Source organism: Canis lupus, chromosome 14 (genome assembly GCF_003254725.2).
Source record: "Canis lupus dingo isolate Sandy chromosome 14, ASM325472v2, whole genome shotgun sequence".
Classification (NCBI taxonomy): domain Eukaryota; kingdom Metazoa; phylum Chordata; class Mammalia; order Carnivora; family Canidae; genus Canis; species Canis lupus.
Window position 1 is genome coordinate 4,779,315 of NC_064256.1, and position 26,390 is coordinate 4,805,704.

The following is a 26,390-nucleotide window of genomic DNA, read 5'->3' on the forward strand; positions in this document are numbered from 1 at the left end:
GGCCCAAAGGATGAGGCCTCATTGAAAAGAGGTCTCCGAGGAGCCTGTTCACGATTTGGTCCAGGAGAGGGTCTTTAGGGCCTGGAGGCAGTGTGCCCCGTGGCCTCCGAGGCCCTGCAGACAGGGCAGGGGTGGGCCCTGGCCTTGGACCACTGTCCCCGCCAACACCCAGGAGCCCAGCTCCATGTCTGCCCTCCCTGCAGACGTTCTCCATCCTACATCATCTGCAACACCACATCCTCAGATGAGGTCCTGGAAATGAAGGTGATGGTGCAAGTGGACAAGGCCAGTATCCACCAGGACCTGTTCTTCCAGTACGTGGAGGACCCCACCATCGTGCGGATCGAGCCAGAGTGGAGCATAGTCAGGTAGGGGCGGCCCTGACCTAGGGTTTCCTTCCCCGACTGTCAAGAGCCAAGGACAGCTCTGGGGCCCGGGTCTGCTTGGAAGACTGATGACCCGGGGTTGGTTCAGAGCACCGCCCCCTGGACCATACCTTCCTGCCAGGGCACCCTCCTTTCACTGAGAATACCTCTGAGTGGGACCCAGACCCAGAGCCCAAGCTCTGGTCAGCAAGAGCCCATGGCCCCTAATCTGAGGATTTGGTGTATGTGCCTGGAGGCCATGATACCCTCACAGTGACTGCGGGGGGTGCCAGGCCTGTTCCCAAATACGGGTGATAATTCCAGTCCTGCTGAGGGATGTAGGAGAAAGAGTAAGATCAGATCCAACTTCTCCTTGGCCTAAAGCAAACAGCATGTCCTTACCACCAGGGTCCAATTCGAATGCCCATCCTCTGGATTTCTATAACCTCCTGCCATCCCTCTGTCATGCTCTGTCATGATCTCGAGTTGTCTGCTTGCTTCGCCCCTCCCTCTACTGCACACTCCTCAGGGGCAGGGACTGGGTCTTGTTCCCTGTTCTTTCCATGGGGCCAGCATGTGTATAGAGAGCATATGTCCTGGGAGGCAGCCAGGGATGTGCTGTTACAGGAAGACCCTCCAGTGCCACCTCTCACTCAGCCGTACACCAGCTACGTAACTTCCCAGGGTCTCCTCTTGACAGATTCACCATGGGGGGCTTTGGAAATTCCAGGGTCCCTGGGGCCCCTCTCAGTCCCCTGCTTGGTGGGGCTCCAGCATGTGGCATCTCACTTCAGGGAGGGAACTGCAGGAGTGCTGCTCTGGTCCCTGGAGGATAGATCGTAAGGAGAAGCTGCTGCACAGAGCATTCTGGCAGCAAGGCCCCTGCTGACCATTGGGAGACTGCTGAGTGGGGGCCTAGGGGGAGTGCAACAGGACTTGGGGTGGAAAGGACTGAGCTTGGCCCAGCCAAACGTCCTCAGGTTACTTAACATCTCTGGGCCTGTGGCTTCTCATCTGTCGACTCCCTTCCGGGACACTGGGAGGGCTAAGCCAGATGCATATGCACAGTGCTGCGCCTGGCTCAACTCTCCACCACTGCCTCTGGCTGAGTCCTCAGCCCTCCTCACTGTTGGCTTCAGTTCTAGAAGGCATCTGGCATCGGGGGATGGGGGAAGGCAAGAAGATGTAGTTCCCATGGCTGAAGCAGGGGGCAGGGACAAGTCCAGTCCAGAGAATAATCTTTTAAAATAGGGGTCAGGAGACTCCAACCTGAGGGCCAGATCTGGCCATCACCACCTTTTATAAATAAAGTTTTATTGGAACACAGCCATGCTCCTTCGTATATGTTTTGTCTATAGCTGCTTTCTCACCACAGCAGCAGAGTTGAGTAATTGCAACAGACCATATGGCCTGGAAGCCTAAAATATTTACTCTCTGGCCCTTTCCAGGAATGTTTGCCACCCCCGGCCTTAAACCCATGAAAGACAGGCAGCCTTTGTGGAGATGAGATTGGTTATCCTCAGCCGTTACTCCGTAAAAGCCAAACTTAATAAGCTTTGGCCATGATTTTAAAGTAGATGACTATAAGGCACAGAAAGCAGGAAAGAGTCTGTAGGAAGCTATTCTGGGATTTGTCCCCAGGGCCAGGTGAATCCAGGAAGTTGGTGTAGCCCTCCGTCTAGACAAACTCAGCAGCTCCCTGAGGAACTCACAGCCTAGTTTAAGTCAGCTCTTCCTCAAGTTGCTGTCATGGAAATAGAGGCTGCGTCCTTCCTGGCACCCAGAGGCCAACCCTGAACCACGTTCCTGACAAGAGGGAGGTTGGAAGCACGTTCTGGGCCTGCCAGCCGGCTCTAGAATTTTTGCTGCAGTGAACAAATTCTCTGATGGGGCGAGGCTCTGCCAAGTGTGGCTTTGCATTGCTCACAACAGCCTGGGCTCTGCACGCATGAACAGTGATGTGGGGGGTCCGTTCTCAAACGTGGATTGAATTGGCGATTAAGAAGATTGGGAGATGGCCAGATAGCAGAATCTCATTCTGGAACGCAGCCACGGGCAGAAGAGCCTGTCAGGGTTTTATAGGAATCTTCTTGCATGTATGTGCGTGCCCTGTGCACGTGCTATGCGTGTGCGTGTGTGTGAGTGGGAAGGCAGGTGGAGGGCAAGAGAAAGCCAGGGAACAACTGGGAGTGTAGCGATGGGTAGAGATGCAGAGAGGTAGAAATGAATATGGGCGACAGGGATTCTTCACTCACCAAGCTTACGACTGTTTCAGATAGTAGGACTCTTCTTGAAGATACTTCTTGATGGTAGGGACAATGACTTGTCACTTCCTTTGAGTAGGCCCCCAGGAAGTCAGCCCCTGCCCCATGTCAGCTTCTCAGAGCCCTCTAGATAACAATGGCACCCAGGTTTTTTTTGGAAAGCTACACAAAGAATCTCCTGCTCCCTCCTCACCCATACCTGGCTGACACCCAGGCTACAGGAGACCCGAGTCTCAGAACATGCGCTGTTTGCCTTCCTACATGAGGTTCCTGGGTGTCTGGGCTTCTGCCTTTCCCAGACCTCAGCAGACTGAAGCCCAGAGTCAAACTGTGGTGATGGTCCCGGGGAGAAGACTGTGCTCAGACCCTGGAGGGTCTGGTGGGGGACATTCGGGAGGAAGGCTTTCCTTAGGCCAAAGTCAGTGTGAAAATCTCCCTGTGACTGGCAAGGGCCTTGGGAGAGAAACCGGGGGGCTGCAGAGAAGCATCTGACTCAAGCAAGCCTCCAAGGATGCCAAGCTGAGTGCAGGATGGCCACAGACATCTGGTCATCACTGGTTCCCTTGGCTGCTTAGAACTCATCCTTCTTATTATTCAGTCAGTTTGCTACCATTGTCCCCGTGAACAGTATCACGCGTCCTGGTTGGCATAGCCTTTAATGCCAGAGCCTCATCATCATCATCATCACAGTTGTCAAGTGCCCTGTGCTGACACGCCTCCTTTTCTCCCCCACCCCATCAGTGGCAACACACCCATTGCCGTATGGGGGACGCACCTGGACCTCATACAGAATCCCCAGATCCGTGCCAAGCATGGAGGGAAGGAGCACATCAATGTGAGTCCAGGGCTGGCAGGGGGCCATGGGGCTGTCCACACAAGATGTCACTTTCCCAAAGGGTGTGGGAAATCCCAAGTAGGGCAGGTCCCCCGGACACAGATGACCCATTGGAGCTCTGGGATGGTGAGATGAGGGAGCAGACATGAGGGCATTTTTATACCTTGGGATATGGGCAGGGAGAAGCAATTGCTTCTGGGGGGTCTGGGGTTCCATTCCCTTATTCCTCCAACTTTCGGACCCCCAGGGCTGTTCCTTAGCTTAGAGAGAGCCTAGTCACTGCCACAACTGCTGTGGGCACAGGCACTCCTTGAGTGGCCAGCTTCTATGGTCCTGGCTGCACAGGGGCGGTGGCCCATCCTTAACTGTCCCGTCAACACCATGCGGTGCGATCGCACTAAGGAAGCCCTGGTGGGTGTGTTGGGGCTGTGTGGGCCCAGACACTGCATGGTCTTCCCTCTCTGGCCCCTCTAGCTCTGTGAGGTTCTGAATGCTACTGAGATGACCTGCCAGGCTCCAGCCCTCGCTCTGGGGCCCGACCACCAGTCCGACCTGACCGAGAGGCCCGAGGAGTTTGGCTTCATCCTGGACAACGTCCAGTCATTGCTCATCCTCAACAAGACTAACTTCACCTACTACCCCAACCCCGTGTTCGAGGCCTTTGGGCCCTCGGGAATCCTGGAGCTCAAGCCCGGCACCCCCATCATCCTGAAGGTAGAGCGAGGTGGTGGGCAGGAGGCGGGAAGCAAGGAAGCTGCTGCATGGAACAGGGAGGCTTTCCAAGTCACAGAGAGAAGCCAGAAGTCATGGGCTCCAGTCCAACTTCATAATCGGAGCCCCTAGCAGAGGTTGTGTCATAGTCCAGAGTATGAGAAACTCCACTGTCTCTGAGTTTGTATTAAGAGGCAGACTCTCTTTAGAGGCCACAGAGACCTGATCAGGGCAGCTGGATCCATCCTGGCCATCTGACTCCCAGGCTTTCTCTGTCCCCTGAGTCCAGGACCTGGGAGGTCAAAGGCTCATGATCCTTCCTCCCATGTAGCCCTTTGCAAACCACAGTATAGGGTTTCTTTGGAGCACGGGTTGCAAATCAGTTATAGCACCCATGACAATTCCAATCAACTGGGAGTGATTGACCCCAACACTGCGTTGAGAAGGGTTGAGGCTGCATTTGGTTAGGCTAAAGAGTGCCTTGATTACGGGCCCCACTGAGGAAAGGAAATGGTAGTGTAAGTGCCACAAAGTTTTTGGAAGGTGGACTCTCCACCAGCTCACCAGCAGGACGGGACCTCTGGGCGGGAGGATGTGGCCTCCAGCCAGTCGCTGTGGTCCAGACTCTGGGGTGCCAACTGGGGCTTCCTTGTGCCTCCCAGGGCAAGAACCTGATCCCACCCGTGGCCGGGGGCAATGTGAAGCTGAACTACACGGTGCTGGTGGGGGAGAAGCCGTGCACTGTGACCGTGTCGGATGTGCAGCTGCTCTGCGAGTCCCCCAACCTCATCGGCAGGCACAAAGTCATGGTGAGCCTGGCAGAGGGTGCTGGGGGATGCGTGATGGCTGAGGTGGGCACGAGGGATGCCAGAGTGTGAGCAGACCAGCTCCACCCTGGGCACCAGGGCTTTCCGGGGGAATCCTTATGCTCATCCTACTCATCCTCTTATGGAGCAAGGCAAAGCTGCGTTAATATGATGTGCTCGGCGCCTGTTACAGGCAGGGCCCGGGCAGGGCAGGACGACTGTTGGCAGCATAACCTCATACTCCGTGCCTCGGTCCTTATGCTGGGATGAGTCTCAGGGAGCCAGTCATCGAAGTCATGTCAGACTTCTTGAGGTCCCAGTTGTGTGCTGTGTCCTTATGAAGATGACAGTGCTGGTCCTGAGTACTGTGCAGCATCCCATCTCTGGGCCCCCCAGACCCATCCCTCAGCCCCCACACACCCCCCAGCGGTTCTTACAAGAGCCAGTGATGATGGTTCTCCTCCCTGGAGCCCTTTCCGTCTGTCCCCCCACCCCGCCTGTGGCCAGTTCATCAAGGTCCTGGGCCTGCTCCCCCCTTGCCCCAGCTCTGTGCCAGCTCCCAGCTTCCTGTCGCCTGCTGTGCCCCCAGGCCCGCGTCGGTGGCATGGAGTACTCCCCGGGGATGGTGTACGTGGCCCCAGACAGCCCGCTCAGCCTGCCTGCCATCGTCAGCATCGCCGTGGCAGGAGGCCTCCTGGTCATCTTCATCGTCGCCGTCCTCATCGCCTACAAACGCAAGTCCCGCGAAAGCGACCTCACGCTGAAGCGGCTGCAGATGCAGATGGACAATCTGGAGTCGCGCGTGGCCCTGGAGTGCAAAGAAGGTACCGGGGGACCGGGGGCCATGGTCTGACCTCTAACTCTGGCCTCTGAGCTGGTGTCCAGACCCGACCCAGATCCCAGCAGACCCACCCCCTCCCCTGGTTCCCCAGGTCAGGCTGGGGTGGTCTTGAACCCCAGAAGGGCAGCTCACAGCCACAAATCCTGAATCCTGGCCGCCGGGGTTTTACACTCCCCTCTCGGGAGGGAGCTTGGGGTATCTTGACACACAACACGTTCAGCAACCTTGAGCTCCCCGCCTTTAGGCTGTAGGGCTGATTTGAGGTTTAGAGGGAAGCGGGTTGCACAGCTTGTATTTTTAAAAATTACTGACACCACCGTGATGTGAAGTCAGCGACGCTAAATCCAGGAAGGAAACCTAGGAGTCAGAGTCTTGTCGCCCCCAGGGTATCATTTCGTGAGTCACCCTGGGAGGGTCTGAGTGGGTTCTTTGCTGTGGACTTTTTTCTCGGAGTCCATGGGCCCGTACCTGGGGCTCTACCAGCAGGGAAGCCGCGGCTCCGTCTGATGGGGAAGCGCATCCGTCCCATCCCTCACTACACCCTTCGCTGTCAACACGGCATCTGCCTTGTGGGACTGTTAATTACTGCCTTTTATTATATTTACGCTGCTTAATTTTTTTTCTCCGCAATGTACTCTTCCCTCTAATTAGGTGTAGTGATTAGAATCTCTTTTATGTGTGGCGGGCGCAAGGCTTTGAATGTTGGAGGCGCCTAGTGACTTGAAGGAAAGCTGTACCAGCCGCCAGCCGAGCACCCCGACTGGGAGGGGCCTGGGAGGAGAGTGCGAAGCCAGGTTCCTCTGAGAACGTTCTGGAGGAGACATCAGCCTCCAGATAGGGAGTCCAGCCGAGGAGTGTCAGTGGAGGCACCCGGAGAGGGCCTTGGTTCTGGCTCGGGAGAGAGCCATTCTGCACCATGAGATTAGCCCCAAAAGGATGTGTCAGGGGAGCCCAGGACCGGCCCTGGGCGGTGTAAGGGGCAGCATGGGTCCAGGCAAGGTGAGTCCCCAGAGCCCTGACTGTAAGCCAGGACGTCACCCACACATACACCCAGAAGAGGCCCCGCCTAGGCCCTTCGCTGATGAAACACACACTCACTGCCACACACACACACACACACACACACTCGGATGATATACACATGCCACTAATGCCACGCACACATTACATGCATCCACACACGCATGTTCCTCACTCAGCACATGCGGGAGTGCTCATCAGGCTTTAGGTGACCGCACATGCCAAAAATCTTAGTGACCCCCCCCCAATACATGCAAGTACCCACACCTTGGTGTAAGTTCCACACGGATGCATTAGGGCTGCTCTGCCTTCTGAGTCACTCGCCTTGATGGGGACACCCTGCATCAGTGTGACCAAGGGTGCGGAAACAGCAGCAGCGCGGGAGAGGGTCCACGGAGCCAGTGCAGGGGGCCGGGTGGTGCTTGGTTGTTGTGCCAGATAAGAAGCCCCGCTATCCTCAAGGGCCAGAAACCTGAGATCCAGAGGCCCGAGGTGGCATTGGGGGGGCACAGGGGGCCCTGGCCGCAGGGCCTGGGGCAGCCGTGCTGTGTTCATGTGATCCGCAGAGCCCACGGAATACTTTTCCCTATTCTTGTGCTGATTTCAATATTAGGAAGTATCGTTGACTCAGTGCCCACTGGCTGTTCTTTGCCAGCATGGGTTAATGCATCCGGGCTGTGTGTGTCATGCATGCATGTCAGTATGTGTACCTGTGCCCAGGAGAAAGGCAGAGCAGGGAAGGGCCTGGTGCCTCCTCTCTAACTGCCTCCCAGGGTGGACAGCAGCCTGGGGGGAGGGCCGTGCTCTGGACTGAGGGTGCTTACAGCTTGGGTACCTTGTAAACACCTGGGTCGGGTGCTGGACTTTCTTGGGGCCCAGAGAGAAGGGGGCCTTGCAGCTCCACAACCATCCAGAAGCCTGAGCTGCCTCCACGGACAGCAGTGCCCACATGCAGGTCATAATTCACCATTGAGTGGCATCACCTTGAGGAAGGAAGGACAAAGATATGCCCCACACATCTATCCAGAAGGAATCTATTAATGTGGCATAGCTTCGTCTGGTCCCACTGGGTGGTTGATGGCTCCTGTGAGCCACCTGGCCCCAAGCTGGGACTGCAGAAGAAATTGTTCTTAACTCATAAAAGGAAGACCGCTATAAACATGCTGAATTGGGAATAGACCCTCCGCCCTGGAACCTCTCCCCTCCCTCCCCCGTCCCCTGATAGTGGAGTCCCACCCCACCCCACCCCACCCCACCCCAGCATAGTCCGCAAACCAAAGCCCTTCATCTTCAGAGGGAGGCGGCCTTCAGGTCTCAGCAGCAGGACACATCTGTGGACAGCCCACCCCCATCCATGCTTTGGAAGGGATTTGGCCCAAGACCAGCTTCCTTGCACTACGTCTTCCTCCCCTTCCTGTGTCATTCACCCCAGCTACCTAAAACATCCCACATCATCCTGCACGCCTGCGGTCCATTGCCCATGTCTCCCTGGGGTTGGGGTGAGGATTCTGAGCAGTCAGACACGGGGGCCGCTCCAGTGAGCAGTCTCATGGCTTCCCTCTGTGCCAGCTTTTGCCGAGCTGCAGACGGACATCCACGAGCTGACAAGTGACCTGGATGGAGCTGGGATCCCCTTCCTGGACTACAGAACCTACACCATGCGGGTGCTGTTCCCCGGAATCGAAGACCACCCTGTGCTCCGAGACCTCGAGGTGAGAAGCCGTACCCGTGACCAGCCTTGCCCCGTGAAGGTGTTATAGTGTGGAGAAGGGTCTCCGTGATCTTCAAGGGCAGGCACCCTGTTTGGAGGTGAGAAAGCTGAGGCCAGGGAGGGGACGTGACTGGTCTGAGGCTCCCCCCACTGGTCAGCGCCAGCCAGCCAGTCCCTCTGTAGGAAATGAGGCCACACCAGGGAGCCTCTGAGCCAAGTTGGGAGTAGATCTGGGTTCTAGGGGCCATGGACCCATTGAGAATTGAATGGAAGTTGAAGGGAAAAACTGTACCCATATGCAAAAGCCAGAGATGTGGCAGACAGACGGTGTCGTGTGTTCATTGGCCGCCTGTTTAGGAAACCACAGTGTAAGGGACTTAGGTACATAGTTGGCGCTCACTCAGTGTATGTGGAAAAGATAAGGGACGTGCTGGGAAGGGAGGTGGACGCATGAATGGTAGGAACATAACCGTCTTTTGTACCAGCAGGACCTCATCTTTTGAACATTTTATCCCACTTACCGTCTAGCATAGTATCTGGCTTATGCATATATTCATGTTACGCTTTGTTCCAAAAGGGATTTGGGATGACTTATAAAGATAAATACCAGAGAAAAGTGAAAAATACAAATGAGGAAACCAGGGCAAAATAATAATCATAAGGAATAATCTCTGCGAGTTGACGGCGCGCTAATCTAGTCTGCTTTTAAGTCCTTGGTTTGTGTGTGTGTTGATTGACGATCCCACAAGCGGTCTGAAGAAGGTGCACTCATTTTAGATGCAAGGAAACTAAAGTTTCAGGGAGAACTCTGGGGTCACCTGCTGGGAGGGGGCGGGGCCAGGATTTGAGTCTGGAAGTTAGACTCCAGGGTCTGTGCTCCTTAGGAGGAAAAGACTGCGTGTCACTGTCATGCCTGAGGGCTCTAGATTCTTATCAGGATGGATCAAACATCTCCAGCCAAAGCAAAAACAGAAAACGAGACAAACTCTGAGATTTACACCGTCCATGACATCACAACAGACCCCTCCCCCCCAGCTCAGCAGTGGCGCGGTTCTGCAGGTGTTGGCCCTGCGGGAATGTCTGCGTGGGCTGGCCGAGGGGATGGGGAGGCCGTGCACCTCTCCAGAGGCAGAGTGGGGCCCCGGGGACTCTGGAGCCCGCGTGCGTTTCTCCACAAACGTTTGTTAAATACAGCGTGCGCCCGTGTGCGGAGGCCTGTTCCCCCCGGGCACGCTTCTCCAACGAGGGCAGGGACACTTCCATGTGGAGGAGTGTCCCCTTGGCCCCTCAGGAGATAGCTACCAAGGGGCACTCCCAGAGGTCATAGACAGTGGGCCCTGCGTCCTCACTGAGAACACCGTCTACATCTTGATGTTCTAGCCATTTTCTTGGCCTCACTCTTCCTGCCTGTGTCCTCTCTCATTCTCTTTCATTTTTCTCTGCCATTTATTTTTTTGCCCAGCCTCATTTTTACTTGCTTCAAAATACCAGGGTGTTTGGTCCCTTGAAGACTCTGCACTTTGCATATGCACTTGCACCTCGAGATTCTCAGAGTCTCCAGCCTGGCTTGGCACTCACTGAACACACCCCCAAGGGCAGTGCGCTCCCAAGGACTGCCCGGGGCGGGGGCAGGACGGTCACAGGGCTCCTTCCTGCACAGGACCTCACGGGTGGTGGTGCAGGGTGAACGCTGCCGTGCTCCAGATGGCATCACTCATAGGGGACACCTCTGGACTCCCTCAGTGTACAACCTGCCTCACTGTGTGCAGCAGCCCTGTTCACGGAGGACAAGAAGACAAATGATTCCCTCTCACCGCCCCTCCGAACCGTATACCAAGACGCTTGCCGAAAGCTGTTGGGAGCCCCCGCCACCAAGGCCAGCTTGGAGGCCTTGCTCCTGTGAGAAGCAAGATGGGGGCTGCTCCCCAACTCCTAGCCTTAGTCTTCAGGGCGGCACACAGCCGGGAACCCGGCTCGGCAAGCCAGGCTCAACAAACAGAAACCCCCAGCCAGCACCCTCACCCCCACCCCCGCCCTCAGAGCCTTGCATGGAGCCAGCTCCCTGCTTCCCTGGGGCCGCACTGGCCCTGTCTGCCTTGTTCCTGACCTGAGGTACCCCCGGACACAGGCTTCCGGGCCAGCAAGCTCCACACTTTGCCAGAAAACCTCAAGAGCTTTGCTCAGCACCACCTTAGAGATCCATAATTTCTGCACTTCCCAGTGACACCACCTATGCCCTGGGCTGAACATGCACGAGGGCACCCCAGAGTTACTGACTCCCCTTCTCCATCTGTCTGTCATGGGTGTCAGACGAACCCAGCCCTGGGAGGGCTGAGGGGGGCCTTGAGAACCAGGGCTGCTGGGTTGTCGTCACCTGAGCAGCCTGTGTGACCTCCAAGCTCTTCGGTGCACAACCTGGACACCCTGCCCCCGCCCCACCCTGTTCCTCTGGCCCCCGTTACAGATTACACCATGTCCGACCGTGACCCGATTCCTCATCCAGCACATTCAGCTTTGCCCTCAGACCTGAGTCTTCTCCTTCTTCCTTGCCTCCATCATGTGGGGAGACGTTTAGTTCCCACCCTCCTGCTCGTGAGGGAGTGAGCAGCCACCTCCACACACCTCCATGAGCTGGAGCCGCTGGGATGGCTGACTGTCAGGCACAGGCTGACTCAGGTCACACAGCTTTCCTCATTTTGAATCGTGGTAAAATCCGCATCACATAAAATTGACCATATCAATGATTTGTTCGTGTTACAGCTCAGAGTCAGTGCGTACACGCTCGCTGCACTGCGACCATCACCACCAGCCGTCTCCGGAGGGTTTTCATCTTCCCCACATGCTACCGCGTCCCCATTACACATTAGCCCCCCATCCTCTCCCCCAGAAACCGCCCTTCGACTTCCTGTTTCTGTGAATTTGAAGACTCAGGGCACCTCGTGGACATGGAATCATGTAGTATTTGTCCTTCTGGGATGGGTTTATTTCACTTAGCAAAGTGTTTTCAAGGTTCACCCCGATGGTAGCACATGACAGGATTGCTCTCCTCTTTAAGCCGGAGCAATAGCCTGTTGTAGGTTTGCAGCACCTTTTGTTTGTCTCCTTATCTGTCAGCAAGCACTTGGGCTGCTTCCACCTGTTGGCTACCCTGCATGATGCCGCTAAGAACGTGGGTGTACAGGTATCTGCTTGAGCTCCTGCTTCCACCTTTTGGGTATATACCCAGGACATACGACTTTTCATTTCCATTAGACTTGCTGATTAATTGACCAAAATCAGCTTTTCCTCTCCCACCCGAGCCTGCGGATTCACACAATCCAGGACTCTTGCCTGGATTGGTCTTTGCTGATTTGTTTCCAGCCCTGTCTTACCACTGGAATAGTTTCTCTCTGTTGGCTTTCTGAAAATGGAAATATTCCCAGGGAAGCCACTGACGAATCTAAAGCAATGTTTCGCAACCCTTGCAGCCGTTGGGATAGCTGCCCACTGGCTGGGCACGGGCGGTCGGTGTGTGAGAGGAAGCAAATGTTGTCTGACTTCAGTCTGTCCTGGACACAGGCCACCCATCCCCCTCTTTTGTGACCATCAGGTGAAGGCAGGCATGGGGGTGAGGGGTTGCCTAGGCACTGCACAGGCACGGATCCTTTCAAACCAGGGAGCAGGGAGTGAACCGTAACCACACACCCCATTTTCAACCTACCCATGCCTCCCAAACTCTAACCTGTTGGGTTACAATTAAAATTTACTATCCAGTTTTATACTCACAGACTTCAACTAAATTATCGAACCATCTGGTGAATAAAGAAAGTCTTGTTTCAGAGTGGCATTTGCTTAGGGAGCAGGGGTGGGAGGGTGGCAAGTTACGAAGGGGAATTGTGCGGGGTATTCTTCACCAAGATACTTCACTTCCTTCTCTTCATAAAATGGGGAGAAAATTCTTACCTTCTGCGCACCCCCGGACTCCGGGCCAATGCATTCAATGTCTTGAAAACTCCTGGGCGAGAGGAATGGGTGAACAGCAGCCAGTGGAGTAGGAGAGGCAGGTAATAAACCTGCTGTTAAGTGCGCACTGCATGTGCCAAGCACTTTACATGCATTATCTATTTAATGCCCATAAAACAATATGACATGGGCACTCGTATTCTCATTTTACAGGCAAGGTGATAGAGCCCAGAGGTGACAGCTTTCCTCCGTGCATGAGTCAGTTAGTGTCTCTGATTCCAAAGCCTGGGCTGCTGACCGGCACGCTGTGGCCTCAGCTTTGCTGGCTGTGCTACACCTTCCTTCTCTGGGCCCCAGGCCTTGGGACCCAGAAGGCGTGTGCAGCTAAGCCACGAAGTTCAGAGCACGTCCTCTCACCAAATGTGCCATGTGACCAGCCCTGTGTTCTCATCTTCCACTCCAGGGGCCCTGATGCCAAACCTGGCTGTGGTTCCCTTGCCCTCGATGGGCAGCCTGAGCTGCCAGGAGGCCCTGCATGGGAGGCTCACAGCTGGCTCTCAGTCACCTCTGAGGCCCACGGGTAGGACCGAATGTGGTGAAGAATGGGGAGGACAGACAGGGCCTGGGAGGCCAAACAGGCTTGGGTTTGGGCATCCAGCACCCTCCTGCACCAGCTGGCTGGCCTCGGGACTGCTACAGTAGGTTCTCTGAGAGATGGTGAAGAGGACACGCGCACTCTTGCTTGGCTGGAGAGATGAATACGTGTGCCAGCGCCAGGCACTGCCCACGGTGGGTGCCCAGCAAGTGGCATTGTCTCCCATCAGGACAGGTTGTGGAGCAGTTCTCTGGGGGGAATGAAGGACAGACAAGGTAAAACATGCATACCTGTGTCAGGGGTGGTCACAGAGCCGGGAGGGAGCTCAGCGGGATGTATGGATAGCTGGGCAGACTGAGGTCCGGCTGGTGGCAAGCTGGGGCTGCCCCCTACCCTTGTCCTTCCTTGGCCAGCCCCTGTGGAGTAGGGAACGGGCTGCGGGCTGGGGAGAGCTGGGCAGGGCGGGAGCTGAGATCGGGCCCACCTTAGAGACGGTCGGCTGTCGTGTGGGGTAAACGGGTCAGTATTTCTAGAGCGTGTAGAACAGCGCTCAGCAGAGTAAGGGCTGACACGACAGCTCCAGTAGCTTCATGTCTCTGACGAGGAAGTGGAGTCTTCTCAGGGTCCCCAGACTAGCACACAGCAGTGACAGTTAACCCCAGCTCGGCTGAGTCAGACTGCACCCTGCGCTGCTGCGCACCTGACGCTCCTCCCCAAAGACTCCCGCGGCCGGGACACGGCCCCTCCTGCAGAGGCCCCTGCCCCCCCGCAGCTCCCCACCCCACAAAGGGTGCCCTGCTCCGCTCTCAGAGGGCTTCACCTTGGGGGCAGAGGCTATGCTTGGCTAAGTCACCTTTTTGTTTTCATGGGTGGATACACACAGGGCAGTGCACACGTTGCCAGAACACCCTGATAGGCACCGCCGTGGAGCCAGCACGCAGGTCAGAGAGGCGTCCTCCCAGCTCAGGCGAGGGCTGGCTCAGTGTGGAGATGCAGGCAGGAAGACCAGCGCTTCCCCTCTCCCCGGGTCTCAGAGGAGTCTCGGAGAAAACAGCAGACACTAGAGTCAGTCAGGGGGCACCTGAGAGAATGCTGGGCTTCCTCCCCTTTCCTGGCGTGAGTCACCTTGGGCCCCCAGAGACGTGAATAGACTTGCCCAAGGTCACACGGGGCGGCAGTGCCAGAGCCTCTGTGCACCTTGGAAGTCCTGACAAGGAGGCCACGGGTCTGTCAACGGGACCCAGGTGGCCGGAGAAGGGTTAGCATCAGGGCAGCTGCAGGCTCAGGTGTGGTGATCCCTGGCCACTGGGGTCACCTGCTGCAGCCCCGGCCTCCTGGAGGCCGCCCCGGGGGGCTGTCTGTGATGCTCACCTGCTGTGGCGTGGGGGCCCCTCACTGGCTCTGTGCTACCGTCAGGGAAGAGCTCAGGCTCCGAAGTGGGTGAGGACCCCAGCACTGCCATGACAAAGGGTGCCGTTGTCTCTGTGCCTCCCCCGACTCAGCTCCAAAGCAGAGGCAGTGTGGGCCGCCACGGGGTCAGGAGAATAAGCTAGCACGGTGCCCACCGCCGGACCAGGGCTTGATGGCATTGGCTGGGGGGCTGCGGCCCGAGCGGCGGCGGGGACTGGGGTGGCAGGGTCCCCGCTCCTGTCCCCGGCAGTCACGACCCCCGGGGGCTCCTCCTCTGCAGGTTCCCGGCTACCGGCAGGAGCGCGTGGAGAAAGGCCTGAAGCTCTTTGCCCAGCTCATCAACAACAAAGTGTTCCTGCTGTCCTTCATCCGCACCCTGGAGTCCCAGCGCAGCTTCTCCATGCGCGACCGCGGCAACGTGGCCTCGCTCATCATGACCGTGCTGCAGAGCAAGCTGGAGTACGCCACCGACGTGCTGAAGCAGCTGCTGGCCGACCTCATCGACAAGAACCTGGAGAGCAAGAACCACCCCAAGCTGCTGCTCAGGAGGTGAGGGCGGGCCCGAGGGGTGGCAGGGGCCAGGTCAGAGAGCCCCCGCCCAGCCCAGCCCACTCGGCCTGGCTCTTGTGCCTTCTGGGGAGACCGGGGCAGAGCTCCAGAAGGAGCAGCCAAGTGCCCAAGGGTAGGCGCCGACTCGCCCAGAGGCCAGGGTGCACCCGGTCGCCCTCCTGGAAGGACCCGTCCACCACGCCCATCCGCTCCCGGACATCCTTGTCTTCTCTCTCTATCCCTATGCTGCCCTGATCGTGACCCTTTCTGCTGCAACGCTTGTCTCAGGGACTCTCCGGGGGCCTTTCTCCCATCCCCTGGCCTTATCTAAATCAGAACGTGAATTAGGAGAGATACCCCGGGCCTCTGCCTGCCTGGGGACCCGCCTCACCACCTCAAGATTGGGAACCCGAGCCCCTGGCGGCTCTCCCCGCCGTCCGGGACCAGCAGCGAGGAAGCGCCCGGGAGGCTGCAGGGAATGCAGGATCCCAGGCCCCGACCCACACCCCCGGGGCGGAATCTGCATGCTCACAAGAGACCGTGGTGATCGCGGGCACGGGAGGGTGTGAGGAGCCCTGGGCCAGCCGGTGTGTGAAGGAGAGCGGGGCGGCGGCCCCTGCCACCGCCCTGCACCTGCCGGGGGCTCCGCGGGGCTCCGTCCCACGCCGCATCCTCCTCGGCGCTGTGCAGACCTCAGGGGCCACATGTGGCGACAGAGCCCTATCCTGGGGCTTCGGCTTTGTAGGAAACAGAGACTCTGTGACCCCAGCCACGCTGCCATTCACACTTGCCTCCTACCTGCGGGAACGCTGTGTCTCATCTAGGCTGTGTCCGCTGCGTCTTCAGCCTTCGAGCGGACAAAGTGGGAAATCTCCCACGGCCGGCCATCCCGTCTGCCTGTCCTCTGCCTTCCGCCCTCGACGTCTGGGTCTGAGGCAGCGCCTCCCGCTTGGTCCAGGGGCTAGACTTGGCTTCCACAAGTGTTTACCTCAGGCTTTTTCCTGGTGCAGCGGGCATTCGCCTGCACAGCTGCAAAAGGTTGCTACCTATCGGAGCAATCAGACAGCTTTGGAAACAGCAAGGTAGATCATTTTGATTTTTGTTTTACTTTCACCACGCAGCCACCCACCGGCGTAATTCTAGGGTTGCCGCTGCCTGCCAGAGCTCCCACCGACAATTTCCCGGCGTGGCCTCGCTCTGAGTCTGTGCGTCTCCGCCTCTTGTTTTCCAGCAGGGCTCTCCCAGATGCTCTCTCTCCTTCTGCCCTCCTCCGTCTCCCTTTCTCCCCCTTGCCCCGGGCTGGCCCCCTCATTTCCACGGCCTTCCTTCTCTTCTCCTCCTGGCTTCCCCTTGTGCTGGCAGCTGCCCAGCTGCCTCGGGATTGTAGCTCTTCATGTCTTCCGCCAACTGCAACTTTCGAGTCCATCCAAACATACCTGGATGGGCCGGTTGCTCTCTCTGGAGCTGGCCACACGCTTAGCACAAGCCTGAATGCTGTTTGTTTTCTCTAAGTGGATGCAACCAAAAGTGTCTTTTGGCCATAACACTGCTGCAGTGGCTTCCCTTCCAAGGTAAAAGGATAAGTGGGCTTGGGTCGCAGTCTAACAAACGATGCAAGACCCAAGACGGCACTTCCAGTCTTTTGCAAATGAAACACCAACAGGGTTCCAGGGTTCCAAAGGATGTGGAAATAGGATAATTTTGGCATCAGTTGGGATGAGCTAGGTATACAGCTTTAGTTCGTGTCAGCTCTTGGAGTCTTTCACTTCAGGTGATGGGGTCAGTCTAATCTATCTGGCCTTTGTCGCCTGACCCAGTGCTGTGGGTCATTGCCTGGCACCTGCTGGAGACTCCCGCCACCTTCTTTTCTGTCCCCTGCCCAATTGCAATCTCCCCAGGTTTTTTTCAGTTTCCTTTTTTCACCGCCCCCCCCAATAGGAACTATAAAGCTCCCTAAAGCTGTCCCATCCAAGTCACTAGGAGCCCCATGTGCCTGTTCAAATGTAAATTAATTAAAGGGGAAGAAAATGTAAAATTCAGCTGCACACTAGCCACATTTCGAGTGCTCATTAGGCCCCTAGGGCTGGTGGCTACCCCACTGGCCAGCAGTGAGAGCTCTCATCATCAGTGCAGAAAATGCCGATGGACGGAGCTGCTCTAGCGCATTCCCACCTGACTCCAGAGTGTCGTCTCCTGGCTTCATAGGCAAAGCTTGTCTCGTCATCATGGGGTGTCTAGGCTCCACAGAATTCAAGTATTCTTGGATCTCAGGATGTGGCCCGAAAGCCAGAAGCAGCAAAATCAATGCAGTTATTTCCCTGCTTCCTGGTCCTCGGGCTCTGACCAGCCGCTTCTGTCATTTTTTCTTGCTGGGACAGAACTGAGTCGGTGGCTGAGAAGATGTTGACCAACTGGTTCACTTTCCTGCTCTACAAGTTCCTCAAGGTATGATGGGATGTGGGGGTATCTCTGGCCCTGCAAGTTACCTACCCCCCAGCCCCTGCCAACCTGCCCTACTTCCCTGCACACCCCGAAGCCCACAGTCCCCAAAGCCTGGCTCATAGAACCCCATGAAGAAATGCAGTCCCCCCCATTGCCATCACTATCACCAGGGGGACAGACTCCTGACCATCACAGGAGACAGAGCCCATCCGCCTCGACCCCCTGCCCTGTCCGCCCTGGCATGAGAGACAATGCCCTGTTCCACAGCCCACTTTCTCCCAGGCCAGGGGGAGCCGAGCCCCAAGGGGGAGCCGAGCCCCAAGGCCAGAGTCCCCTTGTAAGCTCATAAGGATTCATCCCTTAGTTCCCAGCTTTCTGCTCTCCTGGCCTCCTCCTGGGGCTGGTAAGTGTCCCAGGCAGGTACCACAGCTGCGTGTGGCAGCAGATAAGCCTCCTGTGTGCCTGGGAGGTGGGAGAGCTGCTCAACTTCCAATTATTACCTTGCTTTGTAAGGACTTCGCAGCCACACAGCCACCGGGGACTGACCTGTGTCTCCTGCTGGGCCGCAGGGGAGGCAGTGGAGCGGGGTGGGGAGAAGGAAGGGAGCGGGGACAGGAGGCAGGGCTGGTGAGGAGAAGACGGTGGTCCAGAGGGCCCAGACAGATGCACGTCTGACGGGGGCGGGGGTTGACAACAGAGCAGAAAGAGGAGCAGGAGAGAGTTGGAGCAGAGGAGTGGAAAGCAGCCCTTGGGGGAAGCGGGCTCCAGGAGGCTGGCCCAGCGCCCGCCCAGCACGGTTCTCCTCTGTGCCCAGGAGTGCGCCGGGGAGCCCCTGTTCTCGCTCTTCTGTGCCATCAAGCAGCAGATGGAGAAGGGGCCCATCGACGCCATCACCGGGGAGGCCCGCTACTCTCTGAGTGAGGACAAGCTCATCCGCCAGCAGATCGACTACAAAACCCTGGTAAACCAGCCTCACAGCTTTGCCCCATGCCCCCTGTAATGGGGCTCTGGCCCCGGGCAGCCCCACCCCCCAGCAGAGGGAAGGCTGAAATGCTGAAGAGCCGCCTGCCCAGGCCCAGCCAGGTGTCCCACATAGGCCCGTCCCCAGACTCCCTCACCTGGTTGGGGGGGACTAATAGCTCACTTTAGTGTGCTTGCAGGCCAGTGTGCTGATCATGGGGAGCAGCTGGCGGGCTGATTCCACGGAATGAGTGCCTTGTCGGCTCTCCCGGGGTGGGGAGTGACACTTCCACACAGAGCAGGTGGGCGCCCGAAGGGAAGCAGCCAGAAAGAGTTCCTCAGGGTTCGGAAGCCTACCTCGGCACACCGATCTGAGTTCACATACACCCAAGACCCGAGGGTGTGAGTCCAGATTGGCCTCGTGGTTACACCTTTGTCAGGGAATGTGGGGATTCCCTGTGTCCCAGTTCAACCCCCTCTTCTGATGGCCACTGTCACCCTAGGAAGCAGCCACACTCAGCAGGTAGGAGCAAGAGGTCTGGATTGGAGTCCCGACTCTGCTTCTGACAGGCTGGGTGATTTGGGGCAGGTCCTTCCATCTCTGAATTGGGGTTTCTTCATCTGAAAAAAAAAAAAAAAAAAAGGAAAAAAGGAGGATAACACCAGGACTGACCTACACAGGGCTAATAATAGTGCATATCTCCCAAAGTTGTCCAGAGGACGGAATGGGGCAAGGCGTGCGAGGCAGGGAGCCCAGAGTAAGTGCTCACTACTGCTCACCTAGGCCCTGCCCCCTCCTTCCTGCCGCTGGCTGTCACACTTGGGTTCTCTTGGATGAAGGTGTGACTTCCCACCAGGCCTCTGCTAGGAGAGGGGAGAAGGTGTGAAAAGAAGGAGGTAGAAAATAAGATAACAGATAAGTGCTGGGGGTGAAGCATGGGGGGCACCCAGGACGAGGCTGGGGCAGGGGTGCAGGGTGGTAGGGGGATGGGGACAGAAAACTAGGTGGAATTTAAATGCACTAATGGGGAGGGGTGCCTGGGGAGCTCAATCAGTTAAGCATCCAAGTCTTGATTTCAGCTCAGGTCATGATCTCAGGGTCGAGAGCTCAAGCCCCATGAGGAGCTCCGCACTGGGCATGGAGCCTGCTTAAGATCCTCTCCCTCTCTAAAAACTTAACTCATTAATTTACAAAATGCACTTCTGGGGAGATGTGACATGCACAGGCCGGGCCGGGACAGAGGAGAGTGGGGCTGACCAGCCCCTGGCTGGTGAGGAGGAAAAGAAAAAGAGAGAAAGCCAGAGGAGCTCTGGACAATTTGGGCCAACCGATGCTATCCCTATCCTGCAGTGAACCCAGGGCCAATCCCAGACCCCACGGACGACAGGGAGGTGGTCCCTCCTGGCTGGGAATGATGTGGCCCTGAGGCACCTTCCCCCCATGTCAATGGGCCAGGGCAGGGGGTCCCAGTGGGCATCCAGACAGACATGCTGGAATGGGCTCCCCGAGGAGGCTTCAGAGGAGCAGCGTGTGTGACTGGGGCCCTTGCTTCCCTGCAGTCACGTTTTACTCTGGAGGAGAGAGTTAGAGGCTCTGATTAAAATGAGAAAGGGGGGGATCTTCCCCAAAATAGAGCCCCGAATAGATTTTTTTTTATTGGAGTTCAATTTGCCAACATAAAGCATAACACCCAGTGCTCATCCCATCAAGTGCACCCCTCAGTGCCCGTCACCCAGTCACCCTCATCCCCCACCCTCCTCCCCTTCCACCACCCCTTGTTCGTTTCCCAGAGTTAGGAGTCTCTCATGTTCTGTCTCCCTCACTGATATTTCCCACTCATTTTCTCTCCTTTCCCCTTTATTCCCTTTCACTATTTTTTATATTCCCCAAATGAATGAGACCATATAATGTTTTTCCTTCTCCAATTGACTTATTTCACTCAGCATAATACCCTCCAGTTGCCGCCGAATAGATTTTTAGTGAGCTACCACCGAAATGCCTCCTGCCTGGCCTCCCCCCGACGCTGTCCTTTCCCATCCTCAGTTCCTTCCCCGGGACTAAATCTGGCACAATGAGCTGTAATAATGCTCTGTCCCCAGATCGCAGCATCCTTTACCCCAGAGGCTAGGCTGCCCTGGATGTTGGGTCTTACCTCCCGTGTAAGGAACTTGGAATGGGTCAGGGGAGCACAGCCATCAGGCGGGGCACTGAGGGAAGAGACATCCTGAGGAGAGGAGAAAGAAATTGCAAGTGTTCTCCCCTGGGAAGAAAGGGCTGCAGGGAGATGTGAGGCCACCTGAGGCCTGAGAAAGGGAACCCCCAACAGGCAGAAGGGGAAGAGCCCCTGGCTGGTGAGGAGGAAAAGAAAAAGAGAGAAAGCCAGAGGAGCTCTGGACAATTTGGGCCAACCGATGCTATCCCTGTCCCAGGCCGGAGGGGCACCACAAGGGACAGGTGCTGAGAGGCTCAGGGACACATCACTTTGTAGCTAGGGGCCCCTCAGAGGTGTTGAGTGATTGATTGGCTTGACACTAGAACTTGGGCTTGCACGTTCCAGGGCCCTGCTGCTGGGAGTGCCTATTAGCATCACCGGGAGCCTGCTAGTGCTGGGTGCTCACCCAGGAGCCTCCTAGGTAGGTACTAGATGCTCACTCAGGAGCCTGCTAGTGCTGGGTGCTCACCCAGGAGGCTGCCAGGTGCTAGATGCTGGATGCTTACCTGCTACACCGCAGAATCTCGGGCCCCAACCCAGACTTCCTGAGTCAGAATCTATATTCTAACAAAACCCATGAGTGATCCTGTTCACATTAAACTTGAGAAGCACTGAGCTAGCAGGAAAAAAACAACAACAAAGAAAAACATCTGGCAGTTTGCTCAGAAACTAAGCAAGGGGCACAGAAATGGGAGTGGGGAAGGAACGTTCTGGGTGGAGCCGTCATTTGGCCAGTGGCCGGGGAACCCTGTGTCTCAGTACAGCCACCGCTTTTCCAGATGCCCTGGAGCATCCCATGGGGTTCTCCTAGGGCCACCTCAGGGTCTCTAGGGGGAGGATGCCCAGAAAAGGCTGTGCTGCTTCCTGGGGGAGGCTGAGCCCAGAGCACAGGACAGCAGGGGCGGCCAGGACAGCACGAAGCAGCAGGCTGTGCTTGGCCACTAAGCGTCGGACAGTGAGGGCCCAGGAAAGCTTTAGAAGGGACCCTTGGTCCAGAGTTCCTACCACCATTGTTTTCCACTTAGGACATTTTGAGGGTAAGAGTTTGGTTTTATAGATTTAGGAGGTTTTTTTCCTTCTTCTTAATGGAAGAAGCATGTTCCCATTTGAGCTCTCAGCAGTCTGGCAGCTAATGAAAGGCAGGCGTCCAGGGGCCAGAGTTCTGATTGCCACCACATGGAGCAGGAGGCAGGTGGGCGAGGAAGCTGTCATCTGCGTCTGCAGGCATGCAATCGGAGGTGGTGGGGGTGCAGCGAGAGATCAGGGAGGGGAGTGTGCGTGCAAGGGCAGTGTCCAGGCGGTGGTGTCCAGGATGCACCAGGGACCCAGCGCTTCCTGCTGCCCTCCCCCACACGCCTCCTCCCTCCTCCTCCAGGTCTTGAGCTGTGTCAACCCAGACAACGCCAACAGCCCTGAGGTCCCAGTGAAGATCCTTAACTGTGACACCATTACTCAGGTCAAGGAGAAGATTCTGGATGCCATCTTTAAGAATGTGCCCTGCTCGCACCGGCCCAAGGCTGCAGATATGGACCTGGGTGAGTAGGTCTGCCCACCCGGGGCTACCCTAGGGCTGGTCAGAAGCACCCTCCGTGGTCCAGAGGCACCTGGGTGCAGGGAACGGGCATGCTCAGCCCCAGGAACCCAGGGAGCCTGCCTCCATGGGTGCTCAGCAAGCAATAGGCAGAGAGGGCACTGCCGTCTGCTGGCAGCACCGCTACCTCAGGGGTCCTTGGAGTAGCCCAGGGGTGTCCTATCTGCAGTGAAGTGGATTCAGGCTCAGTCTATGTGGTCCGAGGCCCCACCGCCACCATCCTTAGCCCCTGGGCCCTTCCCCTCCCCTCTGTTCTGTGCGTGCCATTTTTGCTGACTACCTAAGGCAGGAGATCTGGGTCAGTGATGGAGGATGGAGAGAAAGAAGAGGGGGAAAATGAGAGATGACAGCCTGCTGGGGAGCAGGATGACATTTTATTTGAATGTTCCACGAATAGATCACGTAGCCTACATAAACAAGGGCTCGCCACATAGGGCCAGCTGTACTGAGACCCAGTGAGGGTTGGCCTGAGTGTTTATGAGATAGCATCCTGGGGAAATCCTAGTGGGGCGCCCCGAGCTCCAGAGGGGCCAGGGCTGAGGAGAGGCAGATGGGCATCATGGCAGAGAGATGCGCCTGGATTGGAGTCCTGACCATGCTAAGTCCCTGCTGTGCGACCTTGGTCAAGTTACTGCCCCTTTCTGTGCCTTAGTTTCTTTACCTCTATGGCAGAGATAAATAACAGTGCGCACCGCACCGTGTTGTAAGAATGAAGTGAGAGGGTGCGTGTGAAAGCCTCTGGGCGCAGCACCTGGCCCGTGGCACACACTCCGTTAGCCTTGGCCGCTGTTATTACTGATCATGGGGATGACATTGGTCAGGAGCAGGTTTGTGCCTGTTCGTTGATCCCGGGCATGGAGGGGAAGGTGCTGACGCGGATGTGCTTGTGTCTGGAGCAACGTAGAAGTGGGAGGACTCCAGGGGCCCCTCACCCATCCATCTGGTCTCTAAGCTGCCTGCAGCTAGGCCATCCAAGACAGATGGGCATCTACCCTATTTGTAACATCCAAAGGGGACCTTCGTCCCCTCTCGAGTGGCACCTGCCCTCCTCCCCAAATTCTGATGCCAGCAGCCTCGGGGTCAAGAAGCCCTGTAACCCACCTCAACTCTCTCTGCTTCATTTAACACCACGTCCCCTTGTTTGGCTCCCGACGGGCCGTGTCCGAGGCATAGGCACCCAAGGAGAGAGACTGGGCAAGCACCTGCTCCCCTTCACCTGGGAGGTGGCTCTGCGCGTGCTGCTTCCAGGACAAGAAGGACGCATATGTGAGAGTTGGTGGCGGTGCTGTGTGAGCCAGCATGTCACCTATGTGTCCCAGAGCACCAGGCACCTGGAGCAGAGTGACGTTTGCACCTGCATGCAGGTGACTCTGCCACCAAGAAGATTCCAGAGACTGACATAGGGAAGGCACCTGTTACAGAACCAGTGGGAAGGAAAACAGCTACCAGGAAGGAAGACTCCCGTGTTCCCTGCCCCCAAACGATTAAGTGGGTTTTTCCGTAATGGGTCTCCCGGTGACAGTTAAGTTCATGGAGGGTGGGGGAGCCAGGCAGCACCCACCATCCCTTCTGTCGAAGTGCAGGACCCATGTCGGTGCACTTTAGCTTCTTGGTGTCCTTATCTGCCCAGTGGGTGGGAGGATAATCCTGGCATAGTGAGGCCAAGAGGAGGAGCTGCTATAAAAACCTTCATGCAGGGAGGTGAGTTTGGAGATGGTGCTAGAACCCAGGAAGCGCCCCTGTGTGCATGTGCAGATCGGATTGCTGCTTCACTTGCTGGGAACTGGGGTGACTCCTCAGGAGGGAGAGCCACAGGTGGCTGCATAAGCCTCCACCTGAAGCATCCAGACCGAGTTTTTGCACCTGAATGCCTCCTCTTCCTTGCCAGAAAGAGGCAGATGAGTTCTCATCCCTTGGAAGGAAGAGGAGGCATTCAGGTGCAAAAACTCGGTCCTGTGGTGGTTCAAACACTTCATGGTTTCAGGATGGGTGGGAGCCAATGTTCTTCAGTGTCCTCTCAACCCTCAGCTAAAGGGGTGCCCTCTAGAAGCAGATTTAGGGCCACATTCTCTACACGTGCTTGATTTCGCAGCCAGTATGTGCTGCTCAGGATTGCCCTCCCCGCCCCGCCCCGAATCTGCGCATCCTGAACTTGGAAGGGGAAGGGGCTGCTTCTTAGCTTTAGAAAACCGGCTGCCTTAAAAGGTCTAGGTGTGCAAGCCCAGCAAAGCAGATCATGAATGCAAAGATGGAAAGCATCCTACGGCCATAGCGGGAAGCCATCTGCAGTGGAAGCAGCAGTCTCGGAGCAGCTGCAGGACTTCCTGCCATCCCCCGAGCAACGAGCCATGGGGCCCAAGTGGGGCTGCACGCTCTCCAGGCTGCTGGGGCCAGGGACAGGCGGCCGGCCTCCCAGCAGGGGCTGGGTGTCCTGTGACGCGCTGCCCACTGCGGCTGCCCAAGAGACCAAAGGGGCCACCTGTCCCATCAGAGGTGCTGCCAGGGAGGACCCAGAGACAACCGGGGCAGGGGGAACGAAGCCTCCGACAGCAGGGAGGAAGCCAAAGAAGCGGGGACCCCAGGCAGATGGAGCCTCAGGGCCCCACCTTACTGGGGAAGGAGTGTTATGCCCCACTCCTCACAAAGGCCCCCTGTGCTGGGTGCTCTACCAAGGAATGCCCTTTTTTCTATTAGATGCAGAGCTTGGAGCTGCCCCGAAAGCTCCGGCCTTCTTTCTACCAAAGCCAGATTGCGTAACAAGGAAATGAGGCCTCCTTAGAGACCCGAATGCTTTTTCCACATGATTCAACTCAGCCTCATGGCCCCCGAGGGGAGAAAGAGGCAAGGCAAGTTTTTCCCATCATGTAGGTGATAGTGCTTTAAAAGTCTAAAAGCAATTGACAAATGTAAGGTGCGATTATTATCAAAAATTAGTCTATGCCGAAGGGACATTGCACAAAGCACAGAGGTGCATAGAGGACTCGGCCACACGCCTTGGACAGAGGCAAGCTAGCCAGGCATCCTCCCTTCGTTCCTCCTCGCCCACAGCTGAGGGCATGGGGCAAAGGCTGCCTCCCCCGTCCTGATGCCAGCCCCCCGCAAGGAAAGGGCGCTTGTCGCAGAACAGCTCAGAAGGGATCAAAGACAATTTAGACCCCCGCCCCGCCCCCCATAACTATCCTAAGTAAATCCAGCCCCAAACATCTCCTCCTGCCTTTCATCCTCACCGTGGCCCCTGGCCTGGCCTGGCCCCCTCATGGCAGACACTTGCACTCATTGCTCCTTGGACTGAAGTTCTCTCCACTTCCTCCATCCACCCTGTCACCAGGCATCAAGCAACCAAGTTGGGGAATGTATCAGTCGGGGTTCTCCAGAGAAACAGCCAATAGAACATGCAGAGAGAGAGAGTTATTGCCAGGACTTGCTCACGTGATCATGGAGGGTTAGTGCCCTTGGGCTGCCCTAGCCTGACACCATCGGCTGCGCGGCTTGTACACAACAGCAATTTCTTTCGCACAATTCTGGCGTCTGGGAAGTCCCAGATCGAGATGCTGGCCGTTTTGGTGTCTGGTGAAGATTGCTTCCTGGTTCAGGGGTGGTGCCTCCTTGTGTCCTCACTCGGCACAAAGAACAACGGGGCTCTCTGGGGTCCCTTTTATAGCCTCTAATTCCATTCACCAGGGCTCCCCCTTCACAACCTTTTGTCTCACAGAGACCCCACGTCCACGTCCCATCACACTGGCGGTTAGGACTTCGATGTGAACATTTTGGTGGGACACAAACATTCGGTCTCTGGCAGGGGCGGCCGGCAAGTCCCAAATCCACAAGGGAGTCTGCCGGGCTGGAGGCCCAGGTGAGAGCCGGTGTGGCAGGTCACGTCCACAGGCTTTCTGCCGGCAAAGTTCTGTCCTGCTCAGGGGAGGTCAGTCTCCTCTTCTCTCCAGGCCTTCAGCTCATCGGAGGGCAACTCACTTCGCTCAAAGTCCACTGATCTAAGTGTTGATTGCTAAAAAGCACCTTACAGAAACTTCCGGAATATTGTCTGACCACACAGCCGGATGCCAAGGCATAGCCTTAGTGACACATAAAACTAACCAGCACAGGAGCCTGTGAACCAGCAAGGCCTGCTTTCATC

The 26,390-nt window shown here is 56.7% G+C and overlaps 1 protein-coding gene across 1 annotated transcript in view; it reads left to right on the plus strand.

Moving 5' to 3' along the window:
- Positions 1–26,390, plus strand: part of PLXNA4 (plexin A4) — a 426,671-nt gene that overhangs the window by 369,254 nt on the left and 31,027 nt on the right. The window contains exons 16-25 of the mRNA XM_025471690.3: positions 204–368; positions 3,371–3,464; positions 3,939–4,178; positions 4,838–4,984; positions 5,571–5,805; positions 8,412–8,554; positions 14,781–15,049; positions 17,428–17,494; positions 18,306–18,452; positions 22,040–22,199. Coding sequence (XP_025327475.1) covers positions 204–368; positions 3,371–3,464; positions 3,939–4,178; positions 4,838–4,984; positions 5,571–5,805; positions 8,412–8,554; positions 14,781–15,049; positions 17,428–17,494; positions 18,306–18,452; positions 22,040–22,199 — 1,667 coding nt within the window. The remainder of the gene's footprint in view (positions 1–203; positions 369–3,370; positions 3,465–3,938; positions 4,179–4,837; positions 4,985–5,570; positions 5,806–8,411; positions 8,555–14,780; positions 15,050–17,427; positions 17,495–18,305; positions 18,453–22,039; positions 22,200–26,390) is intronic.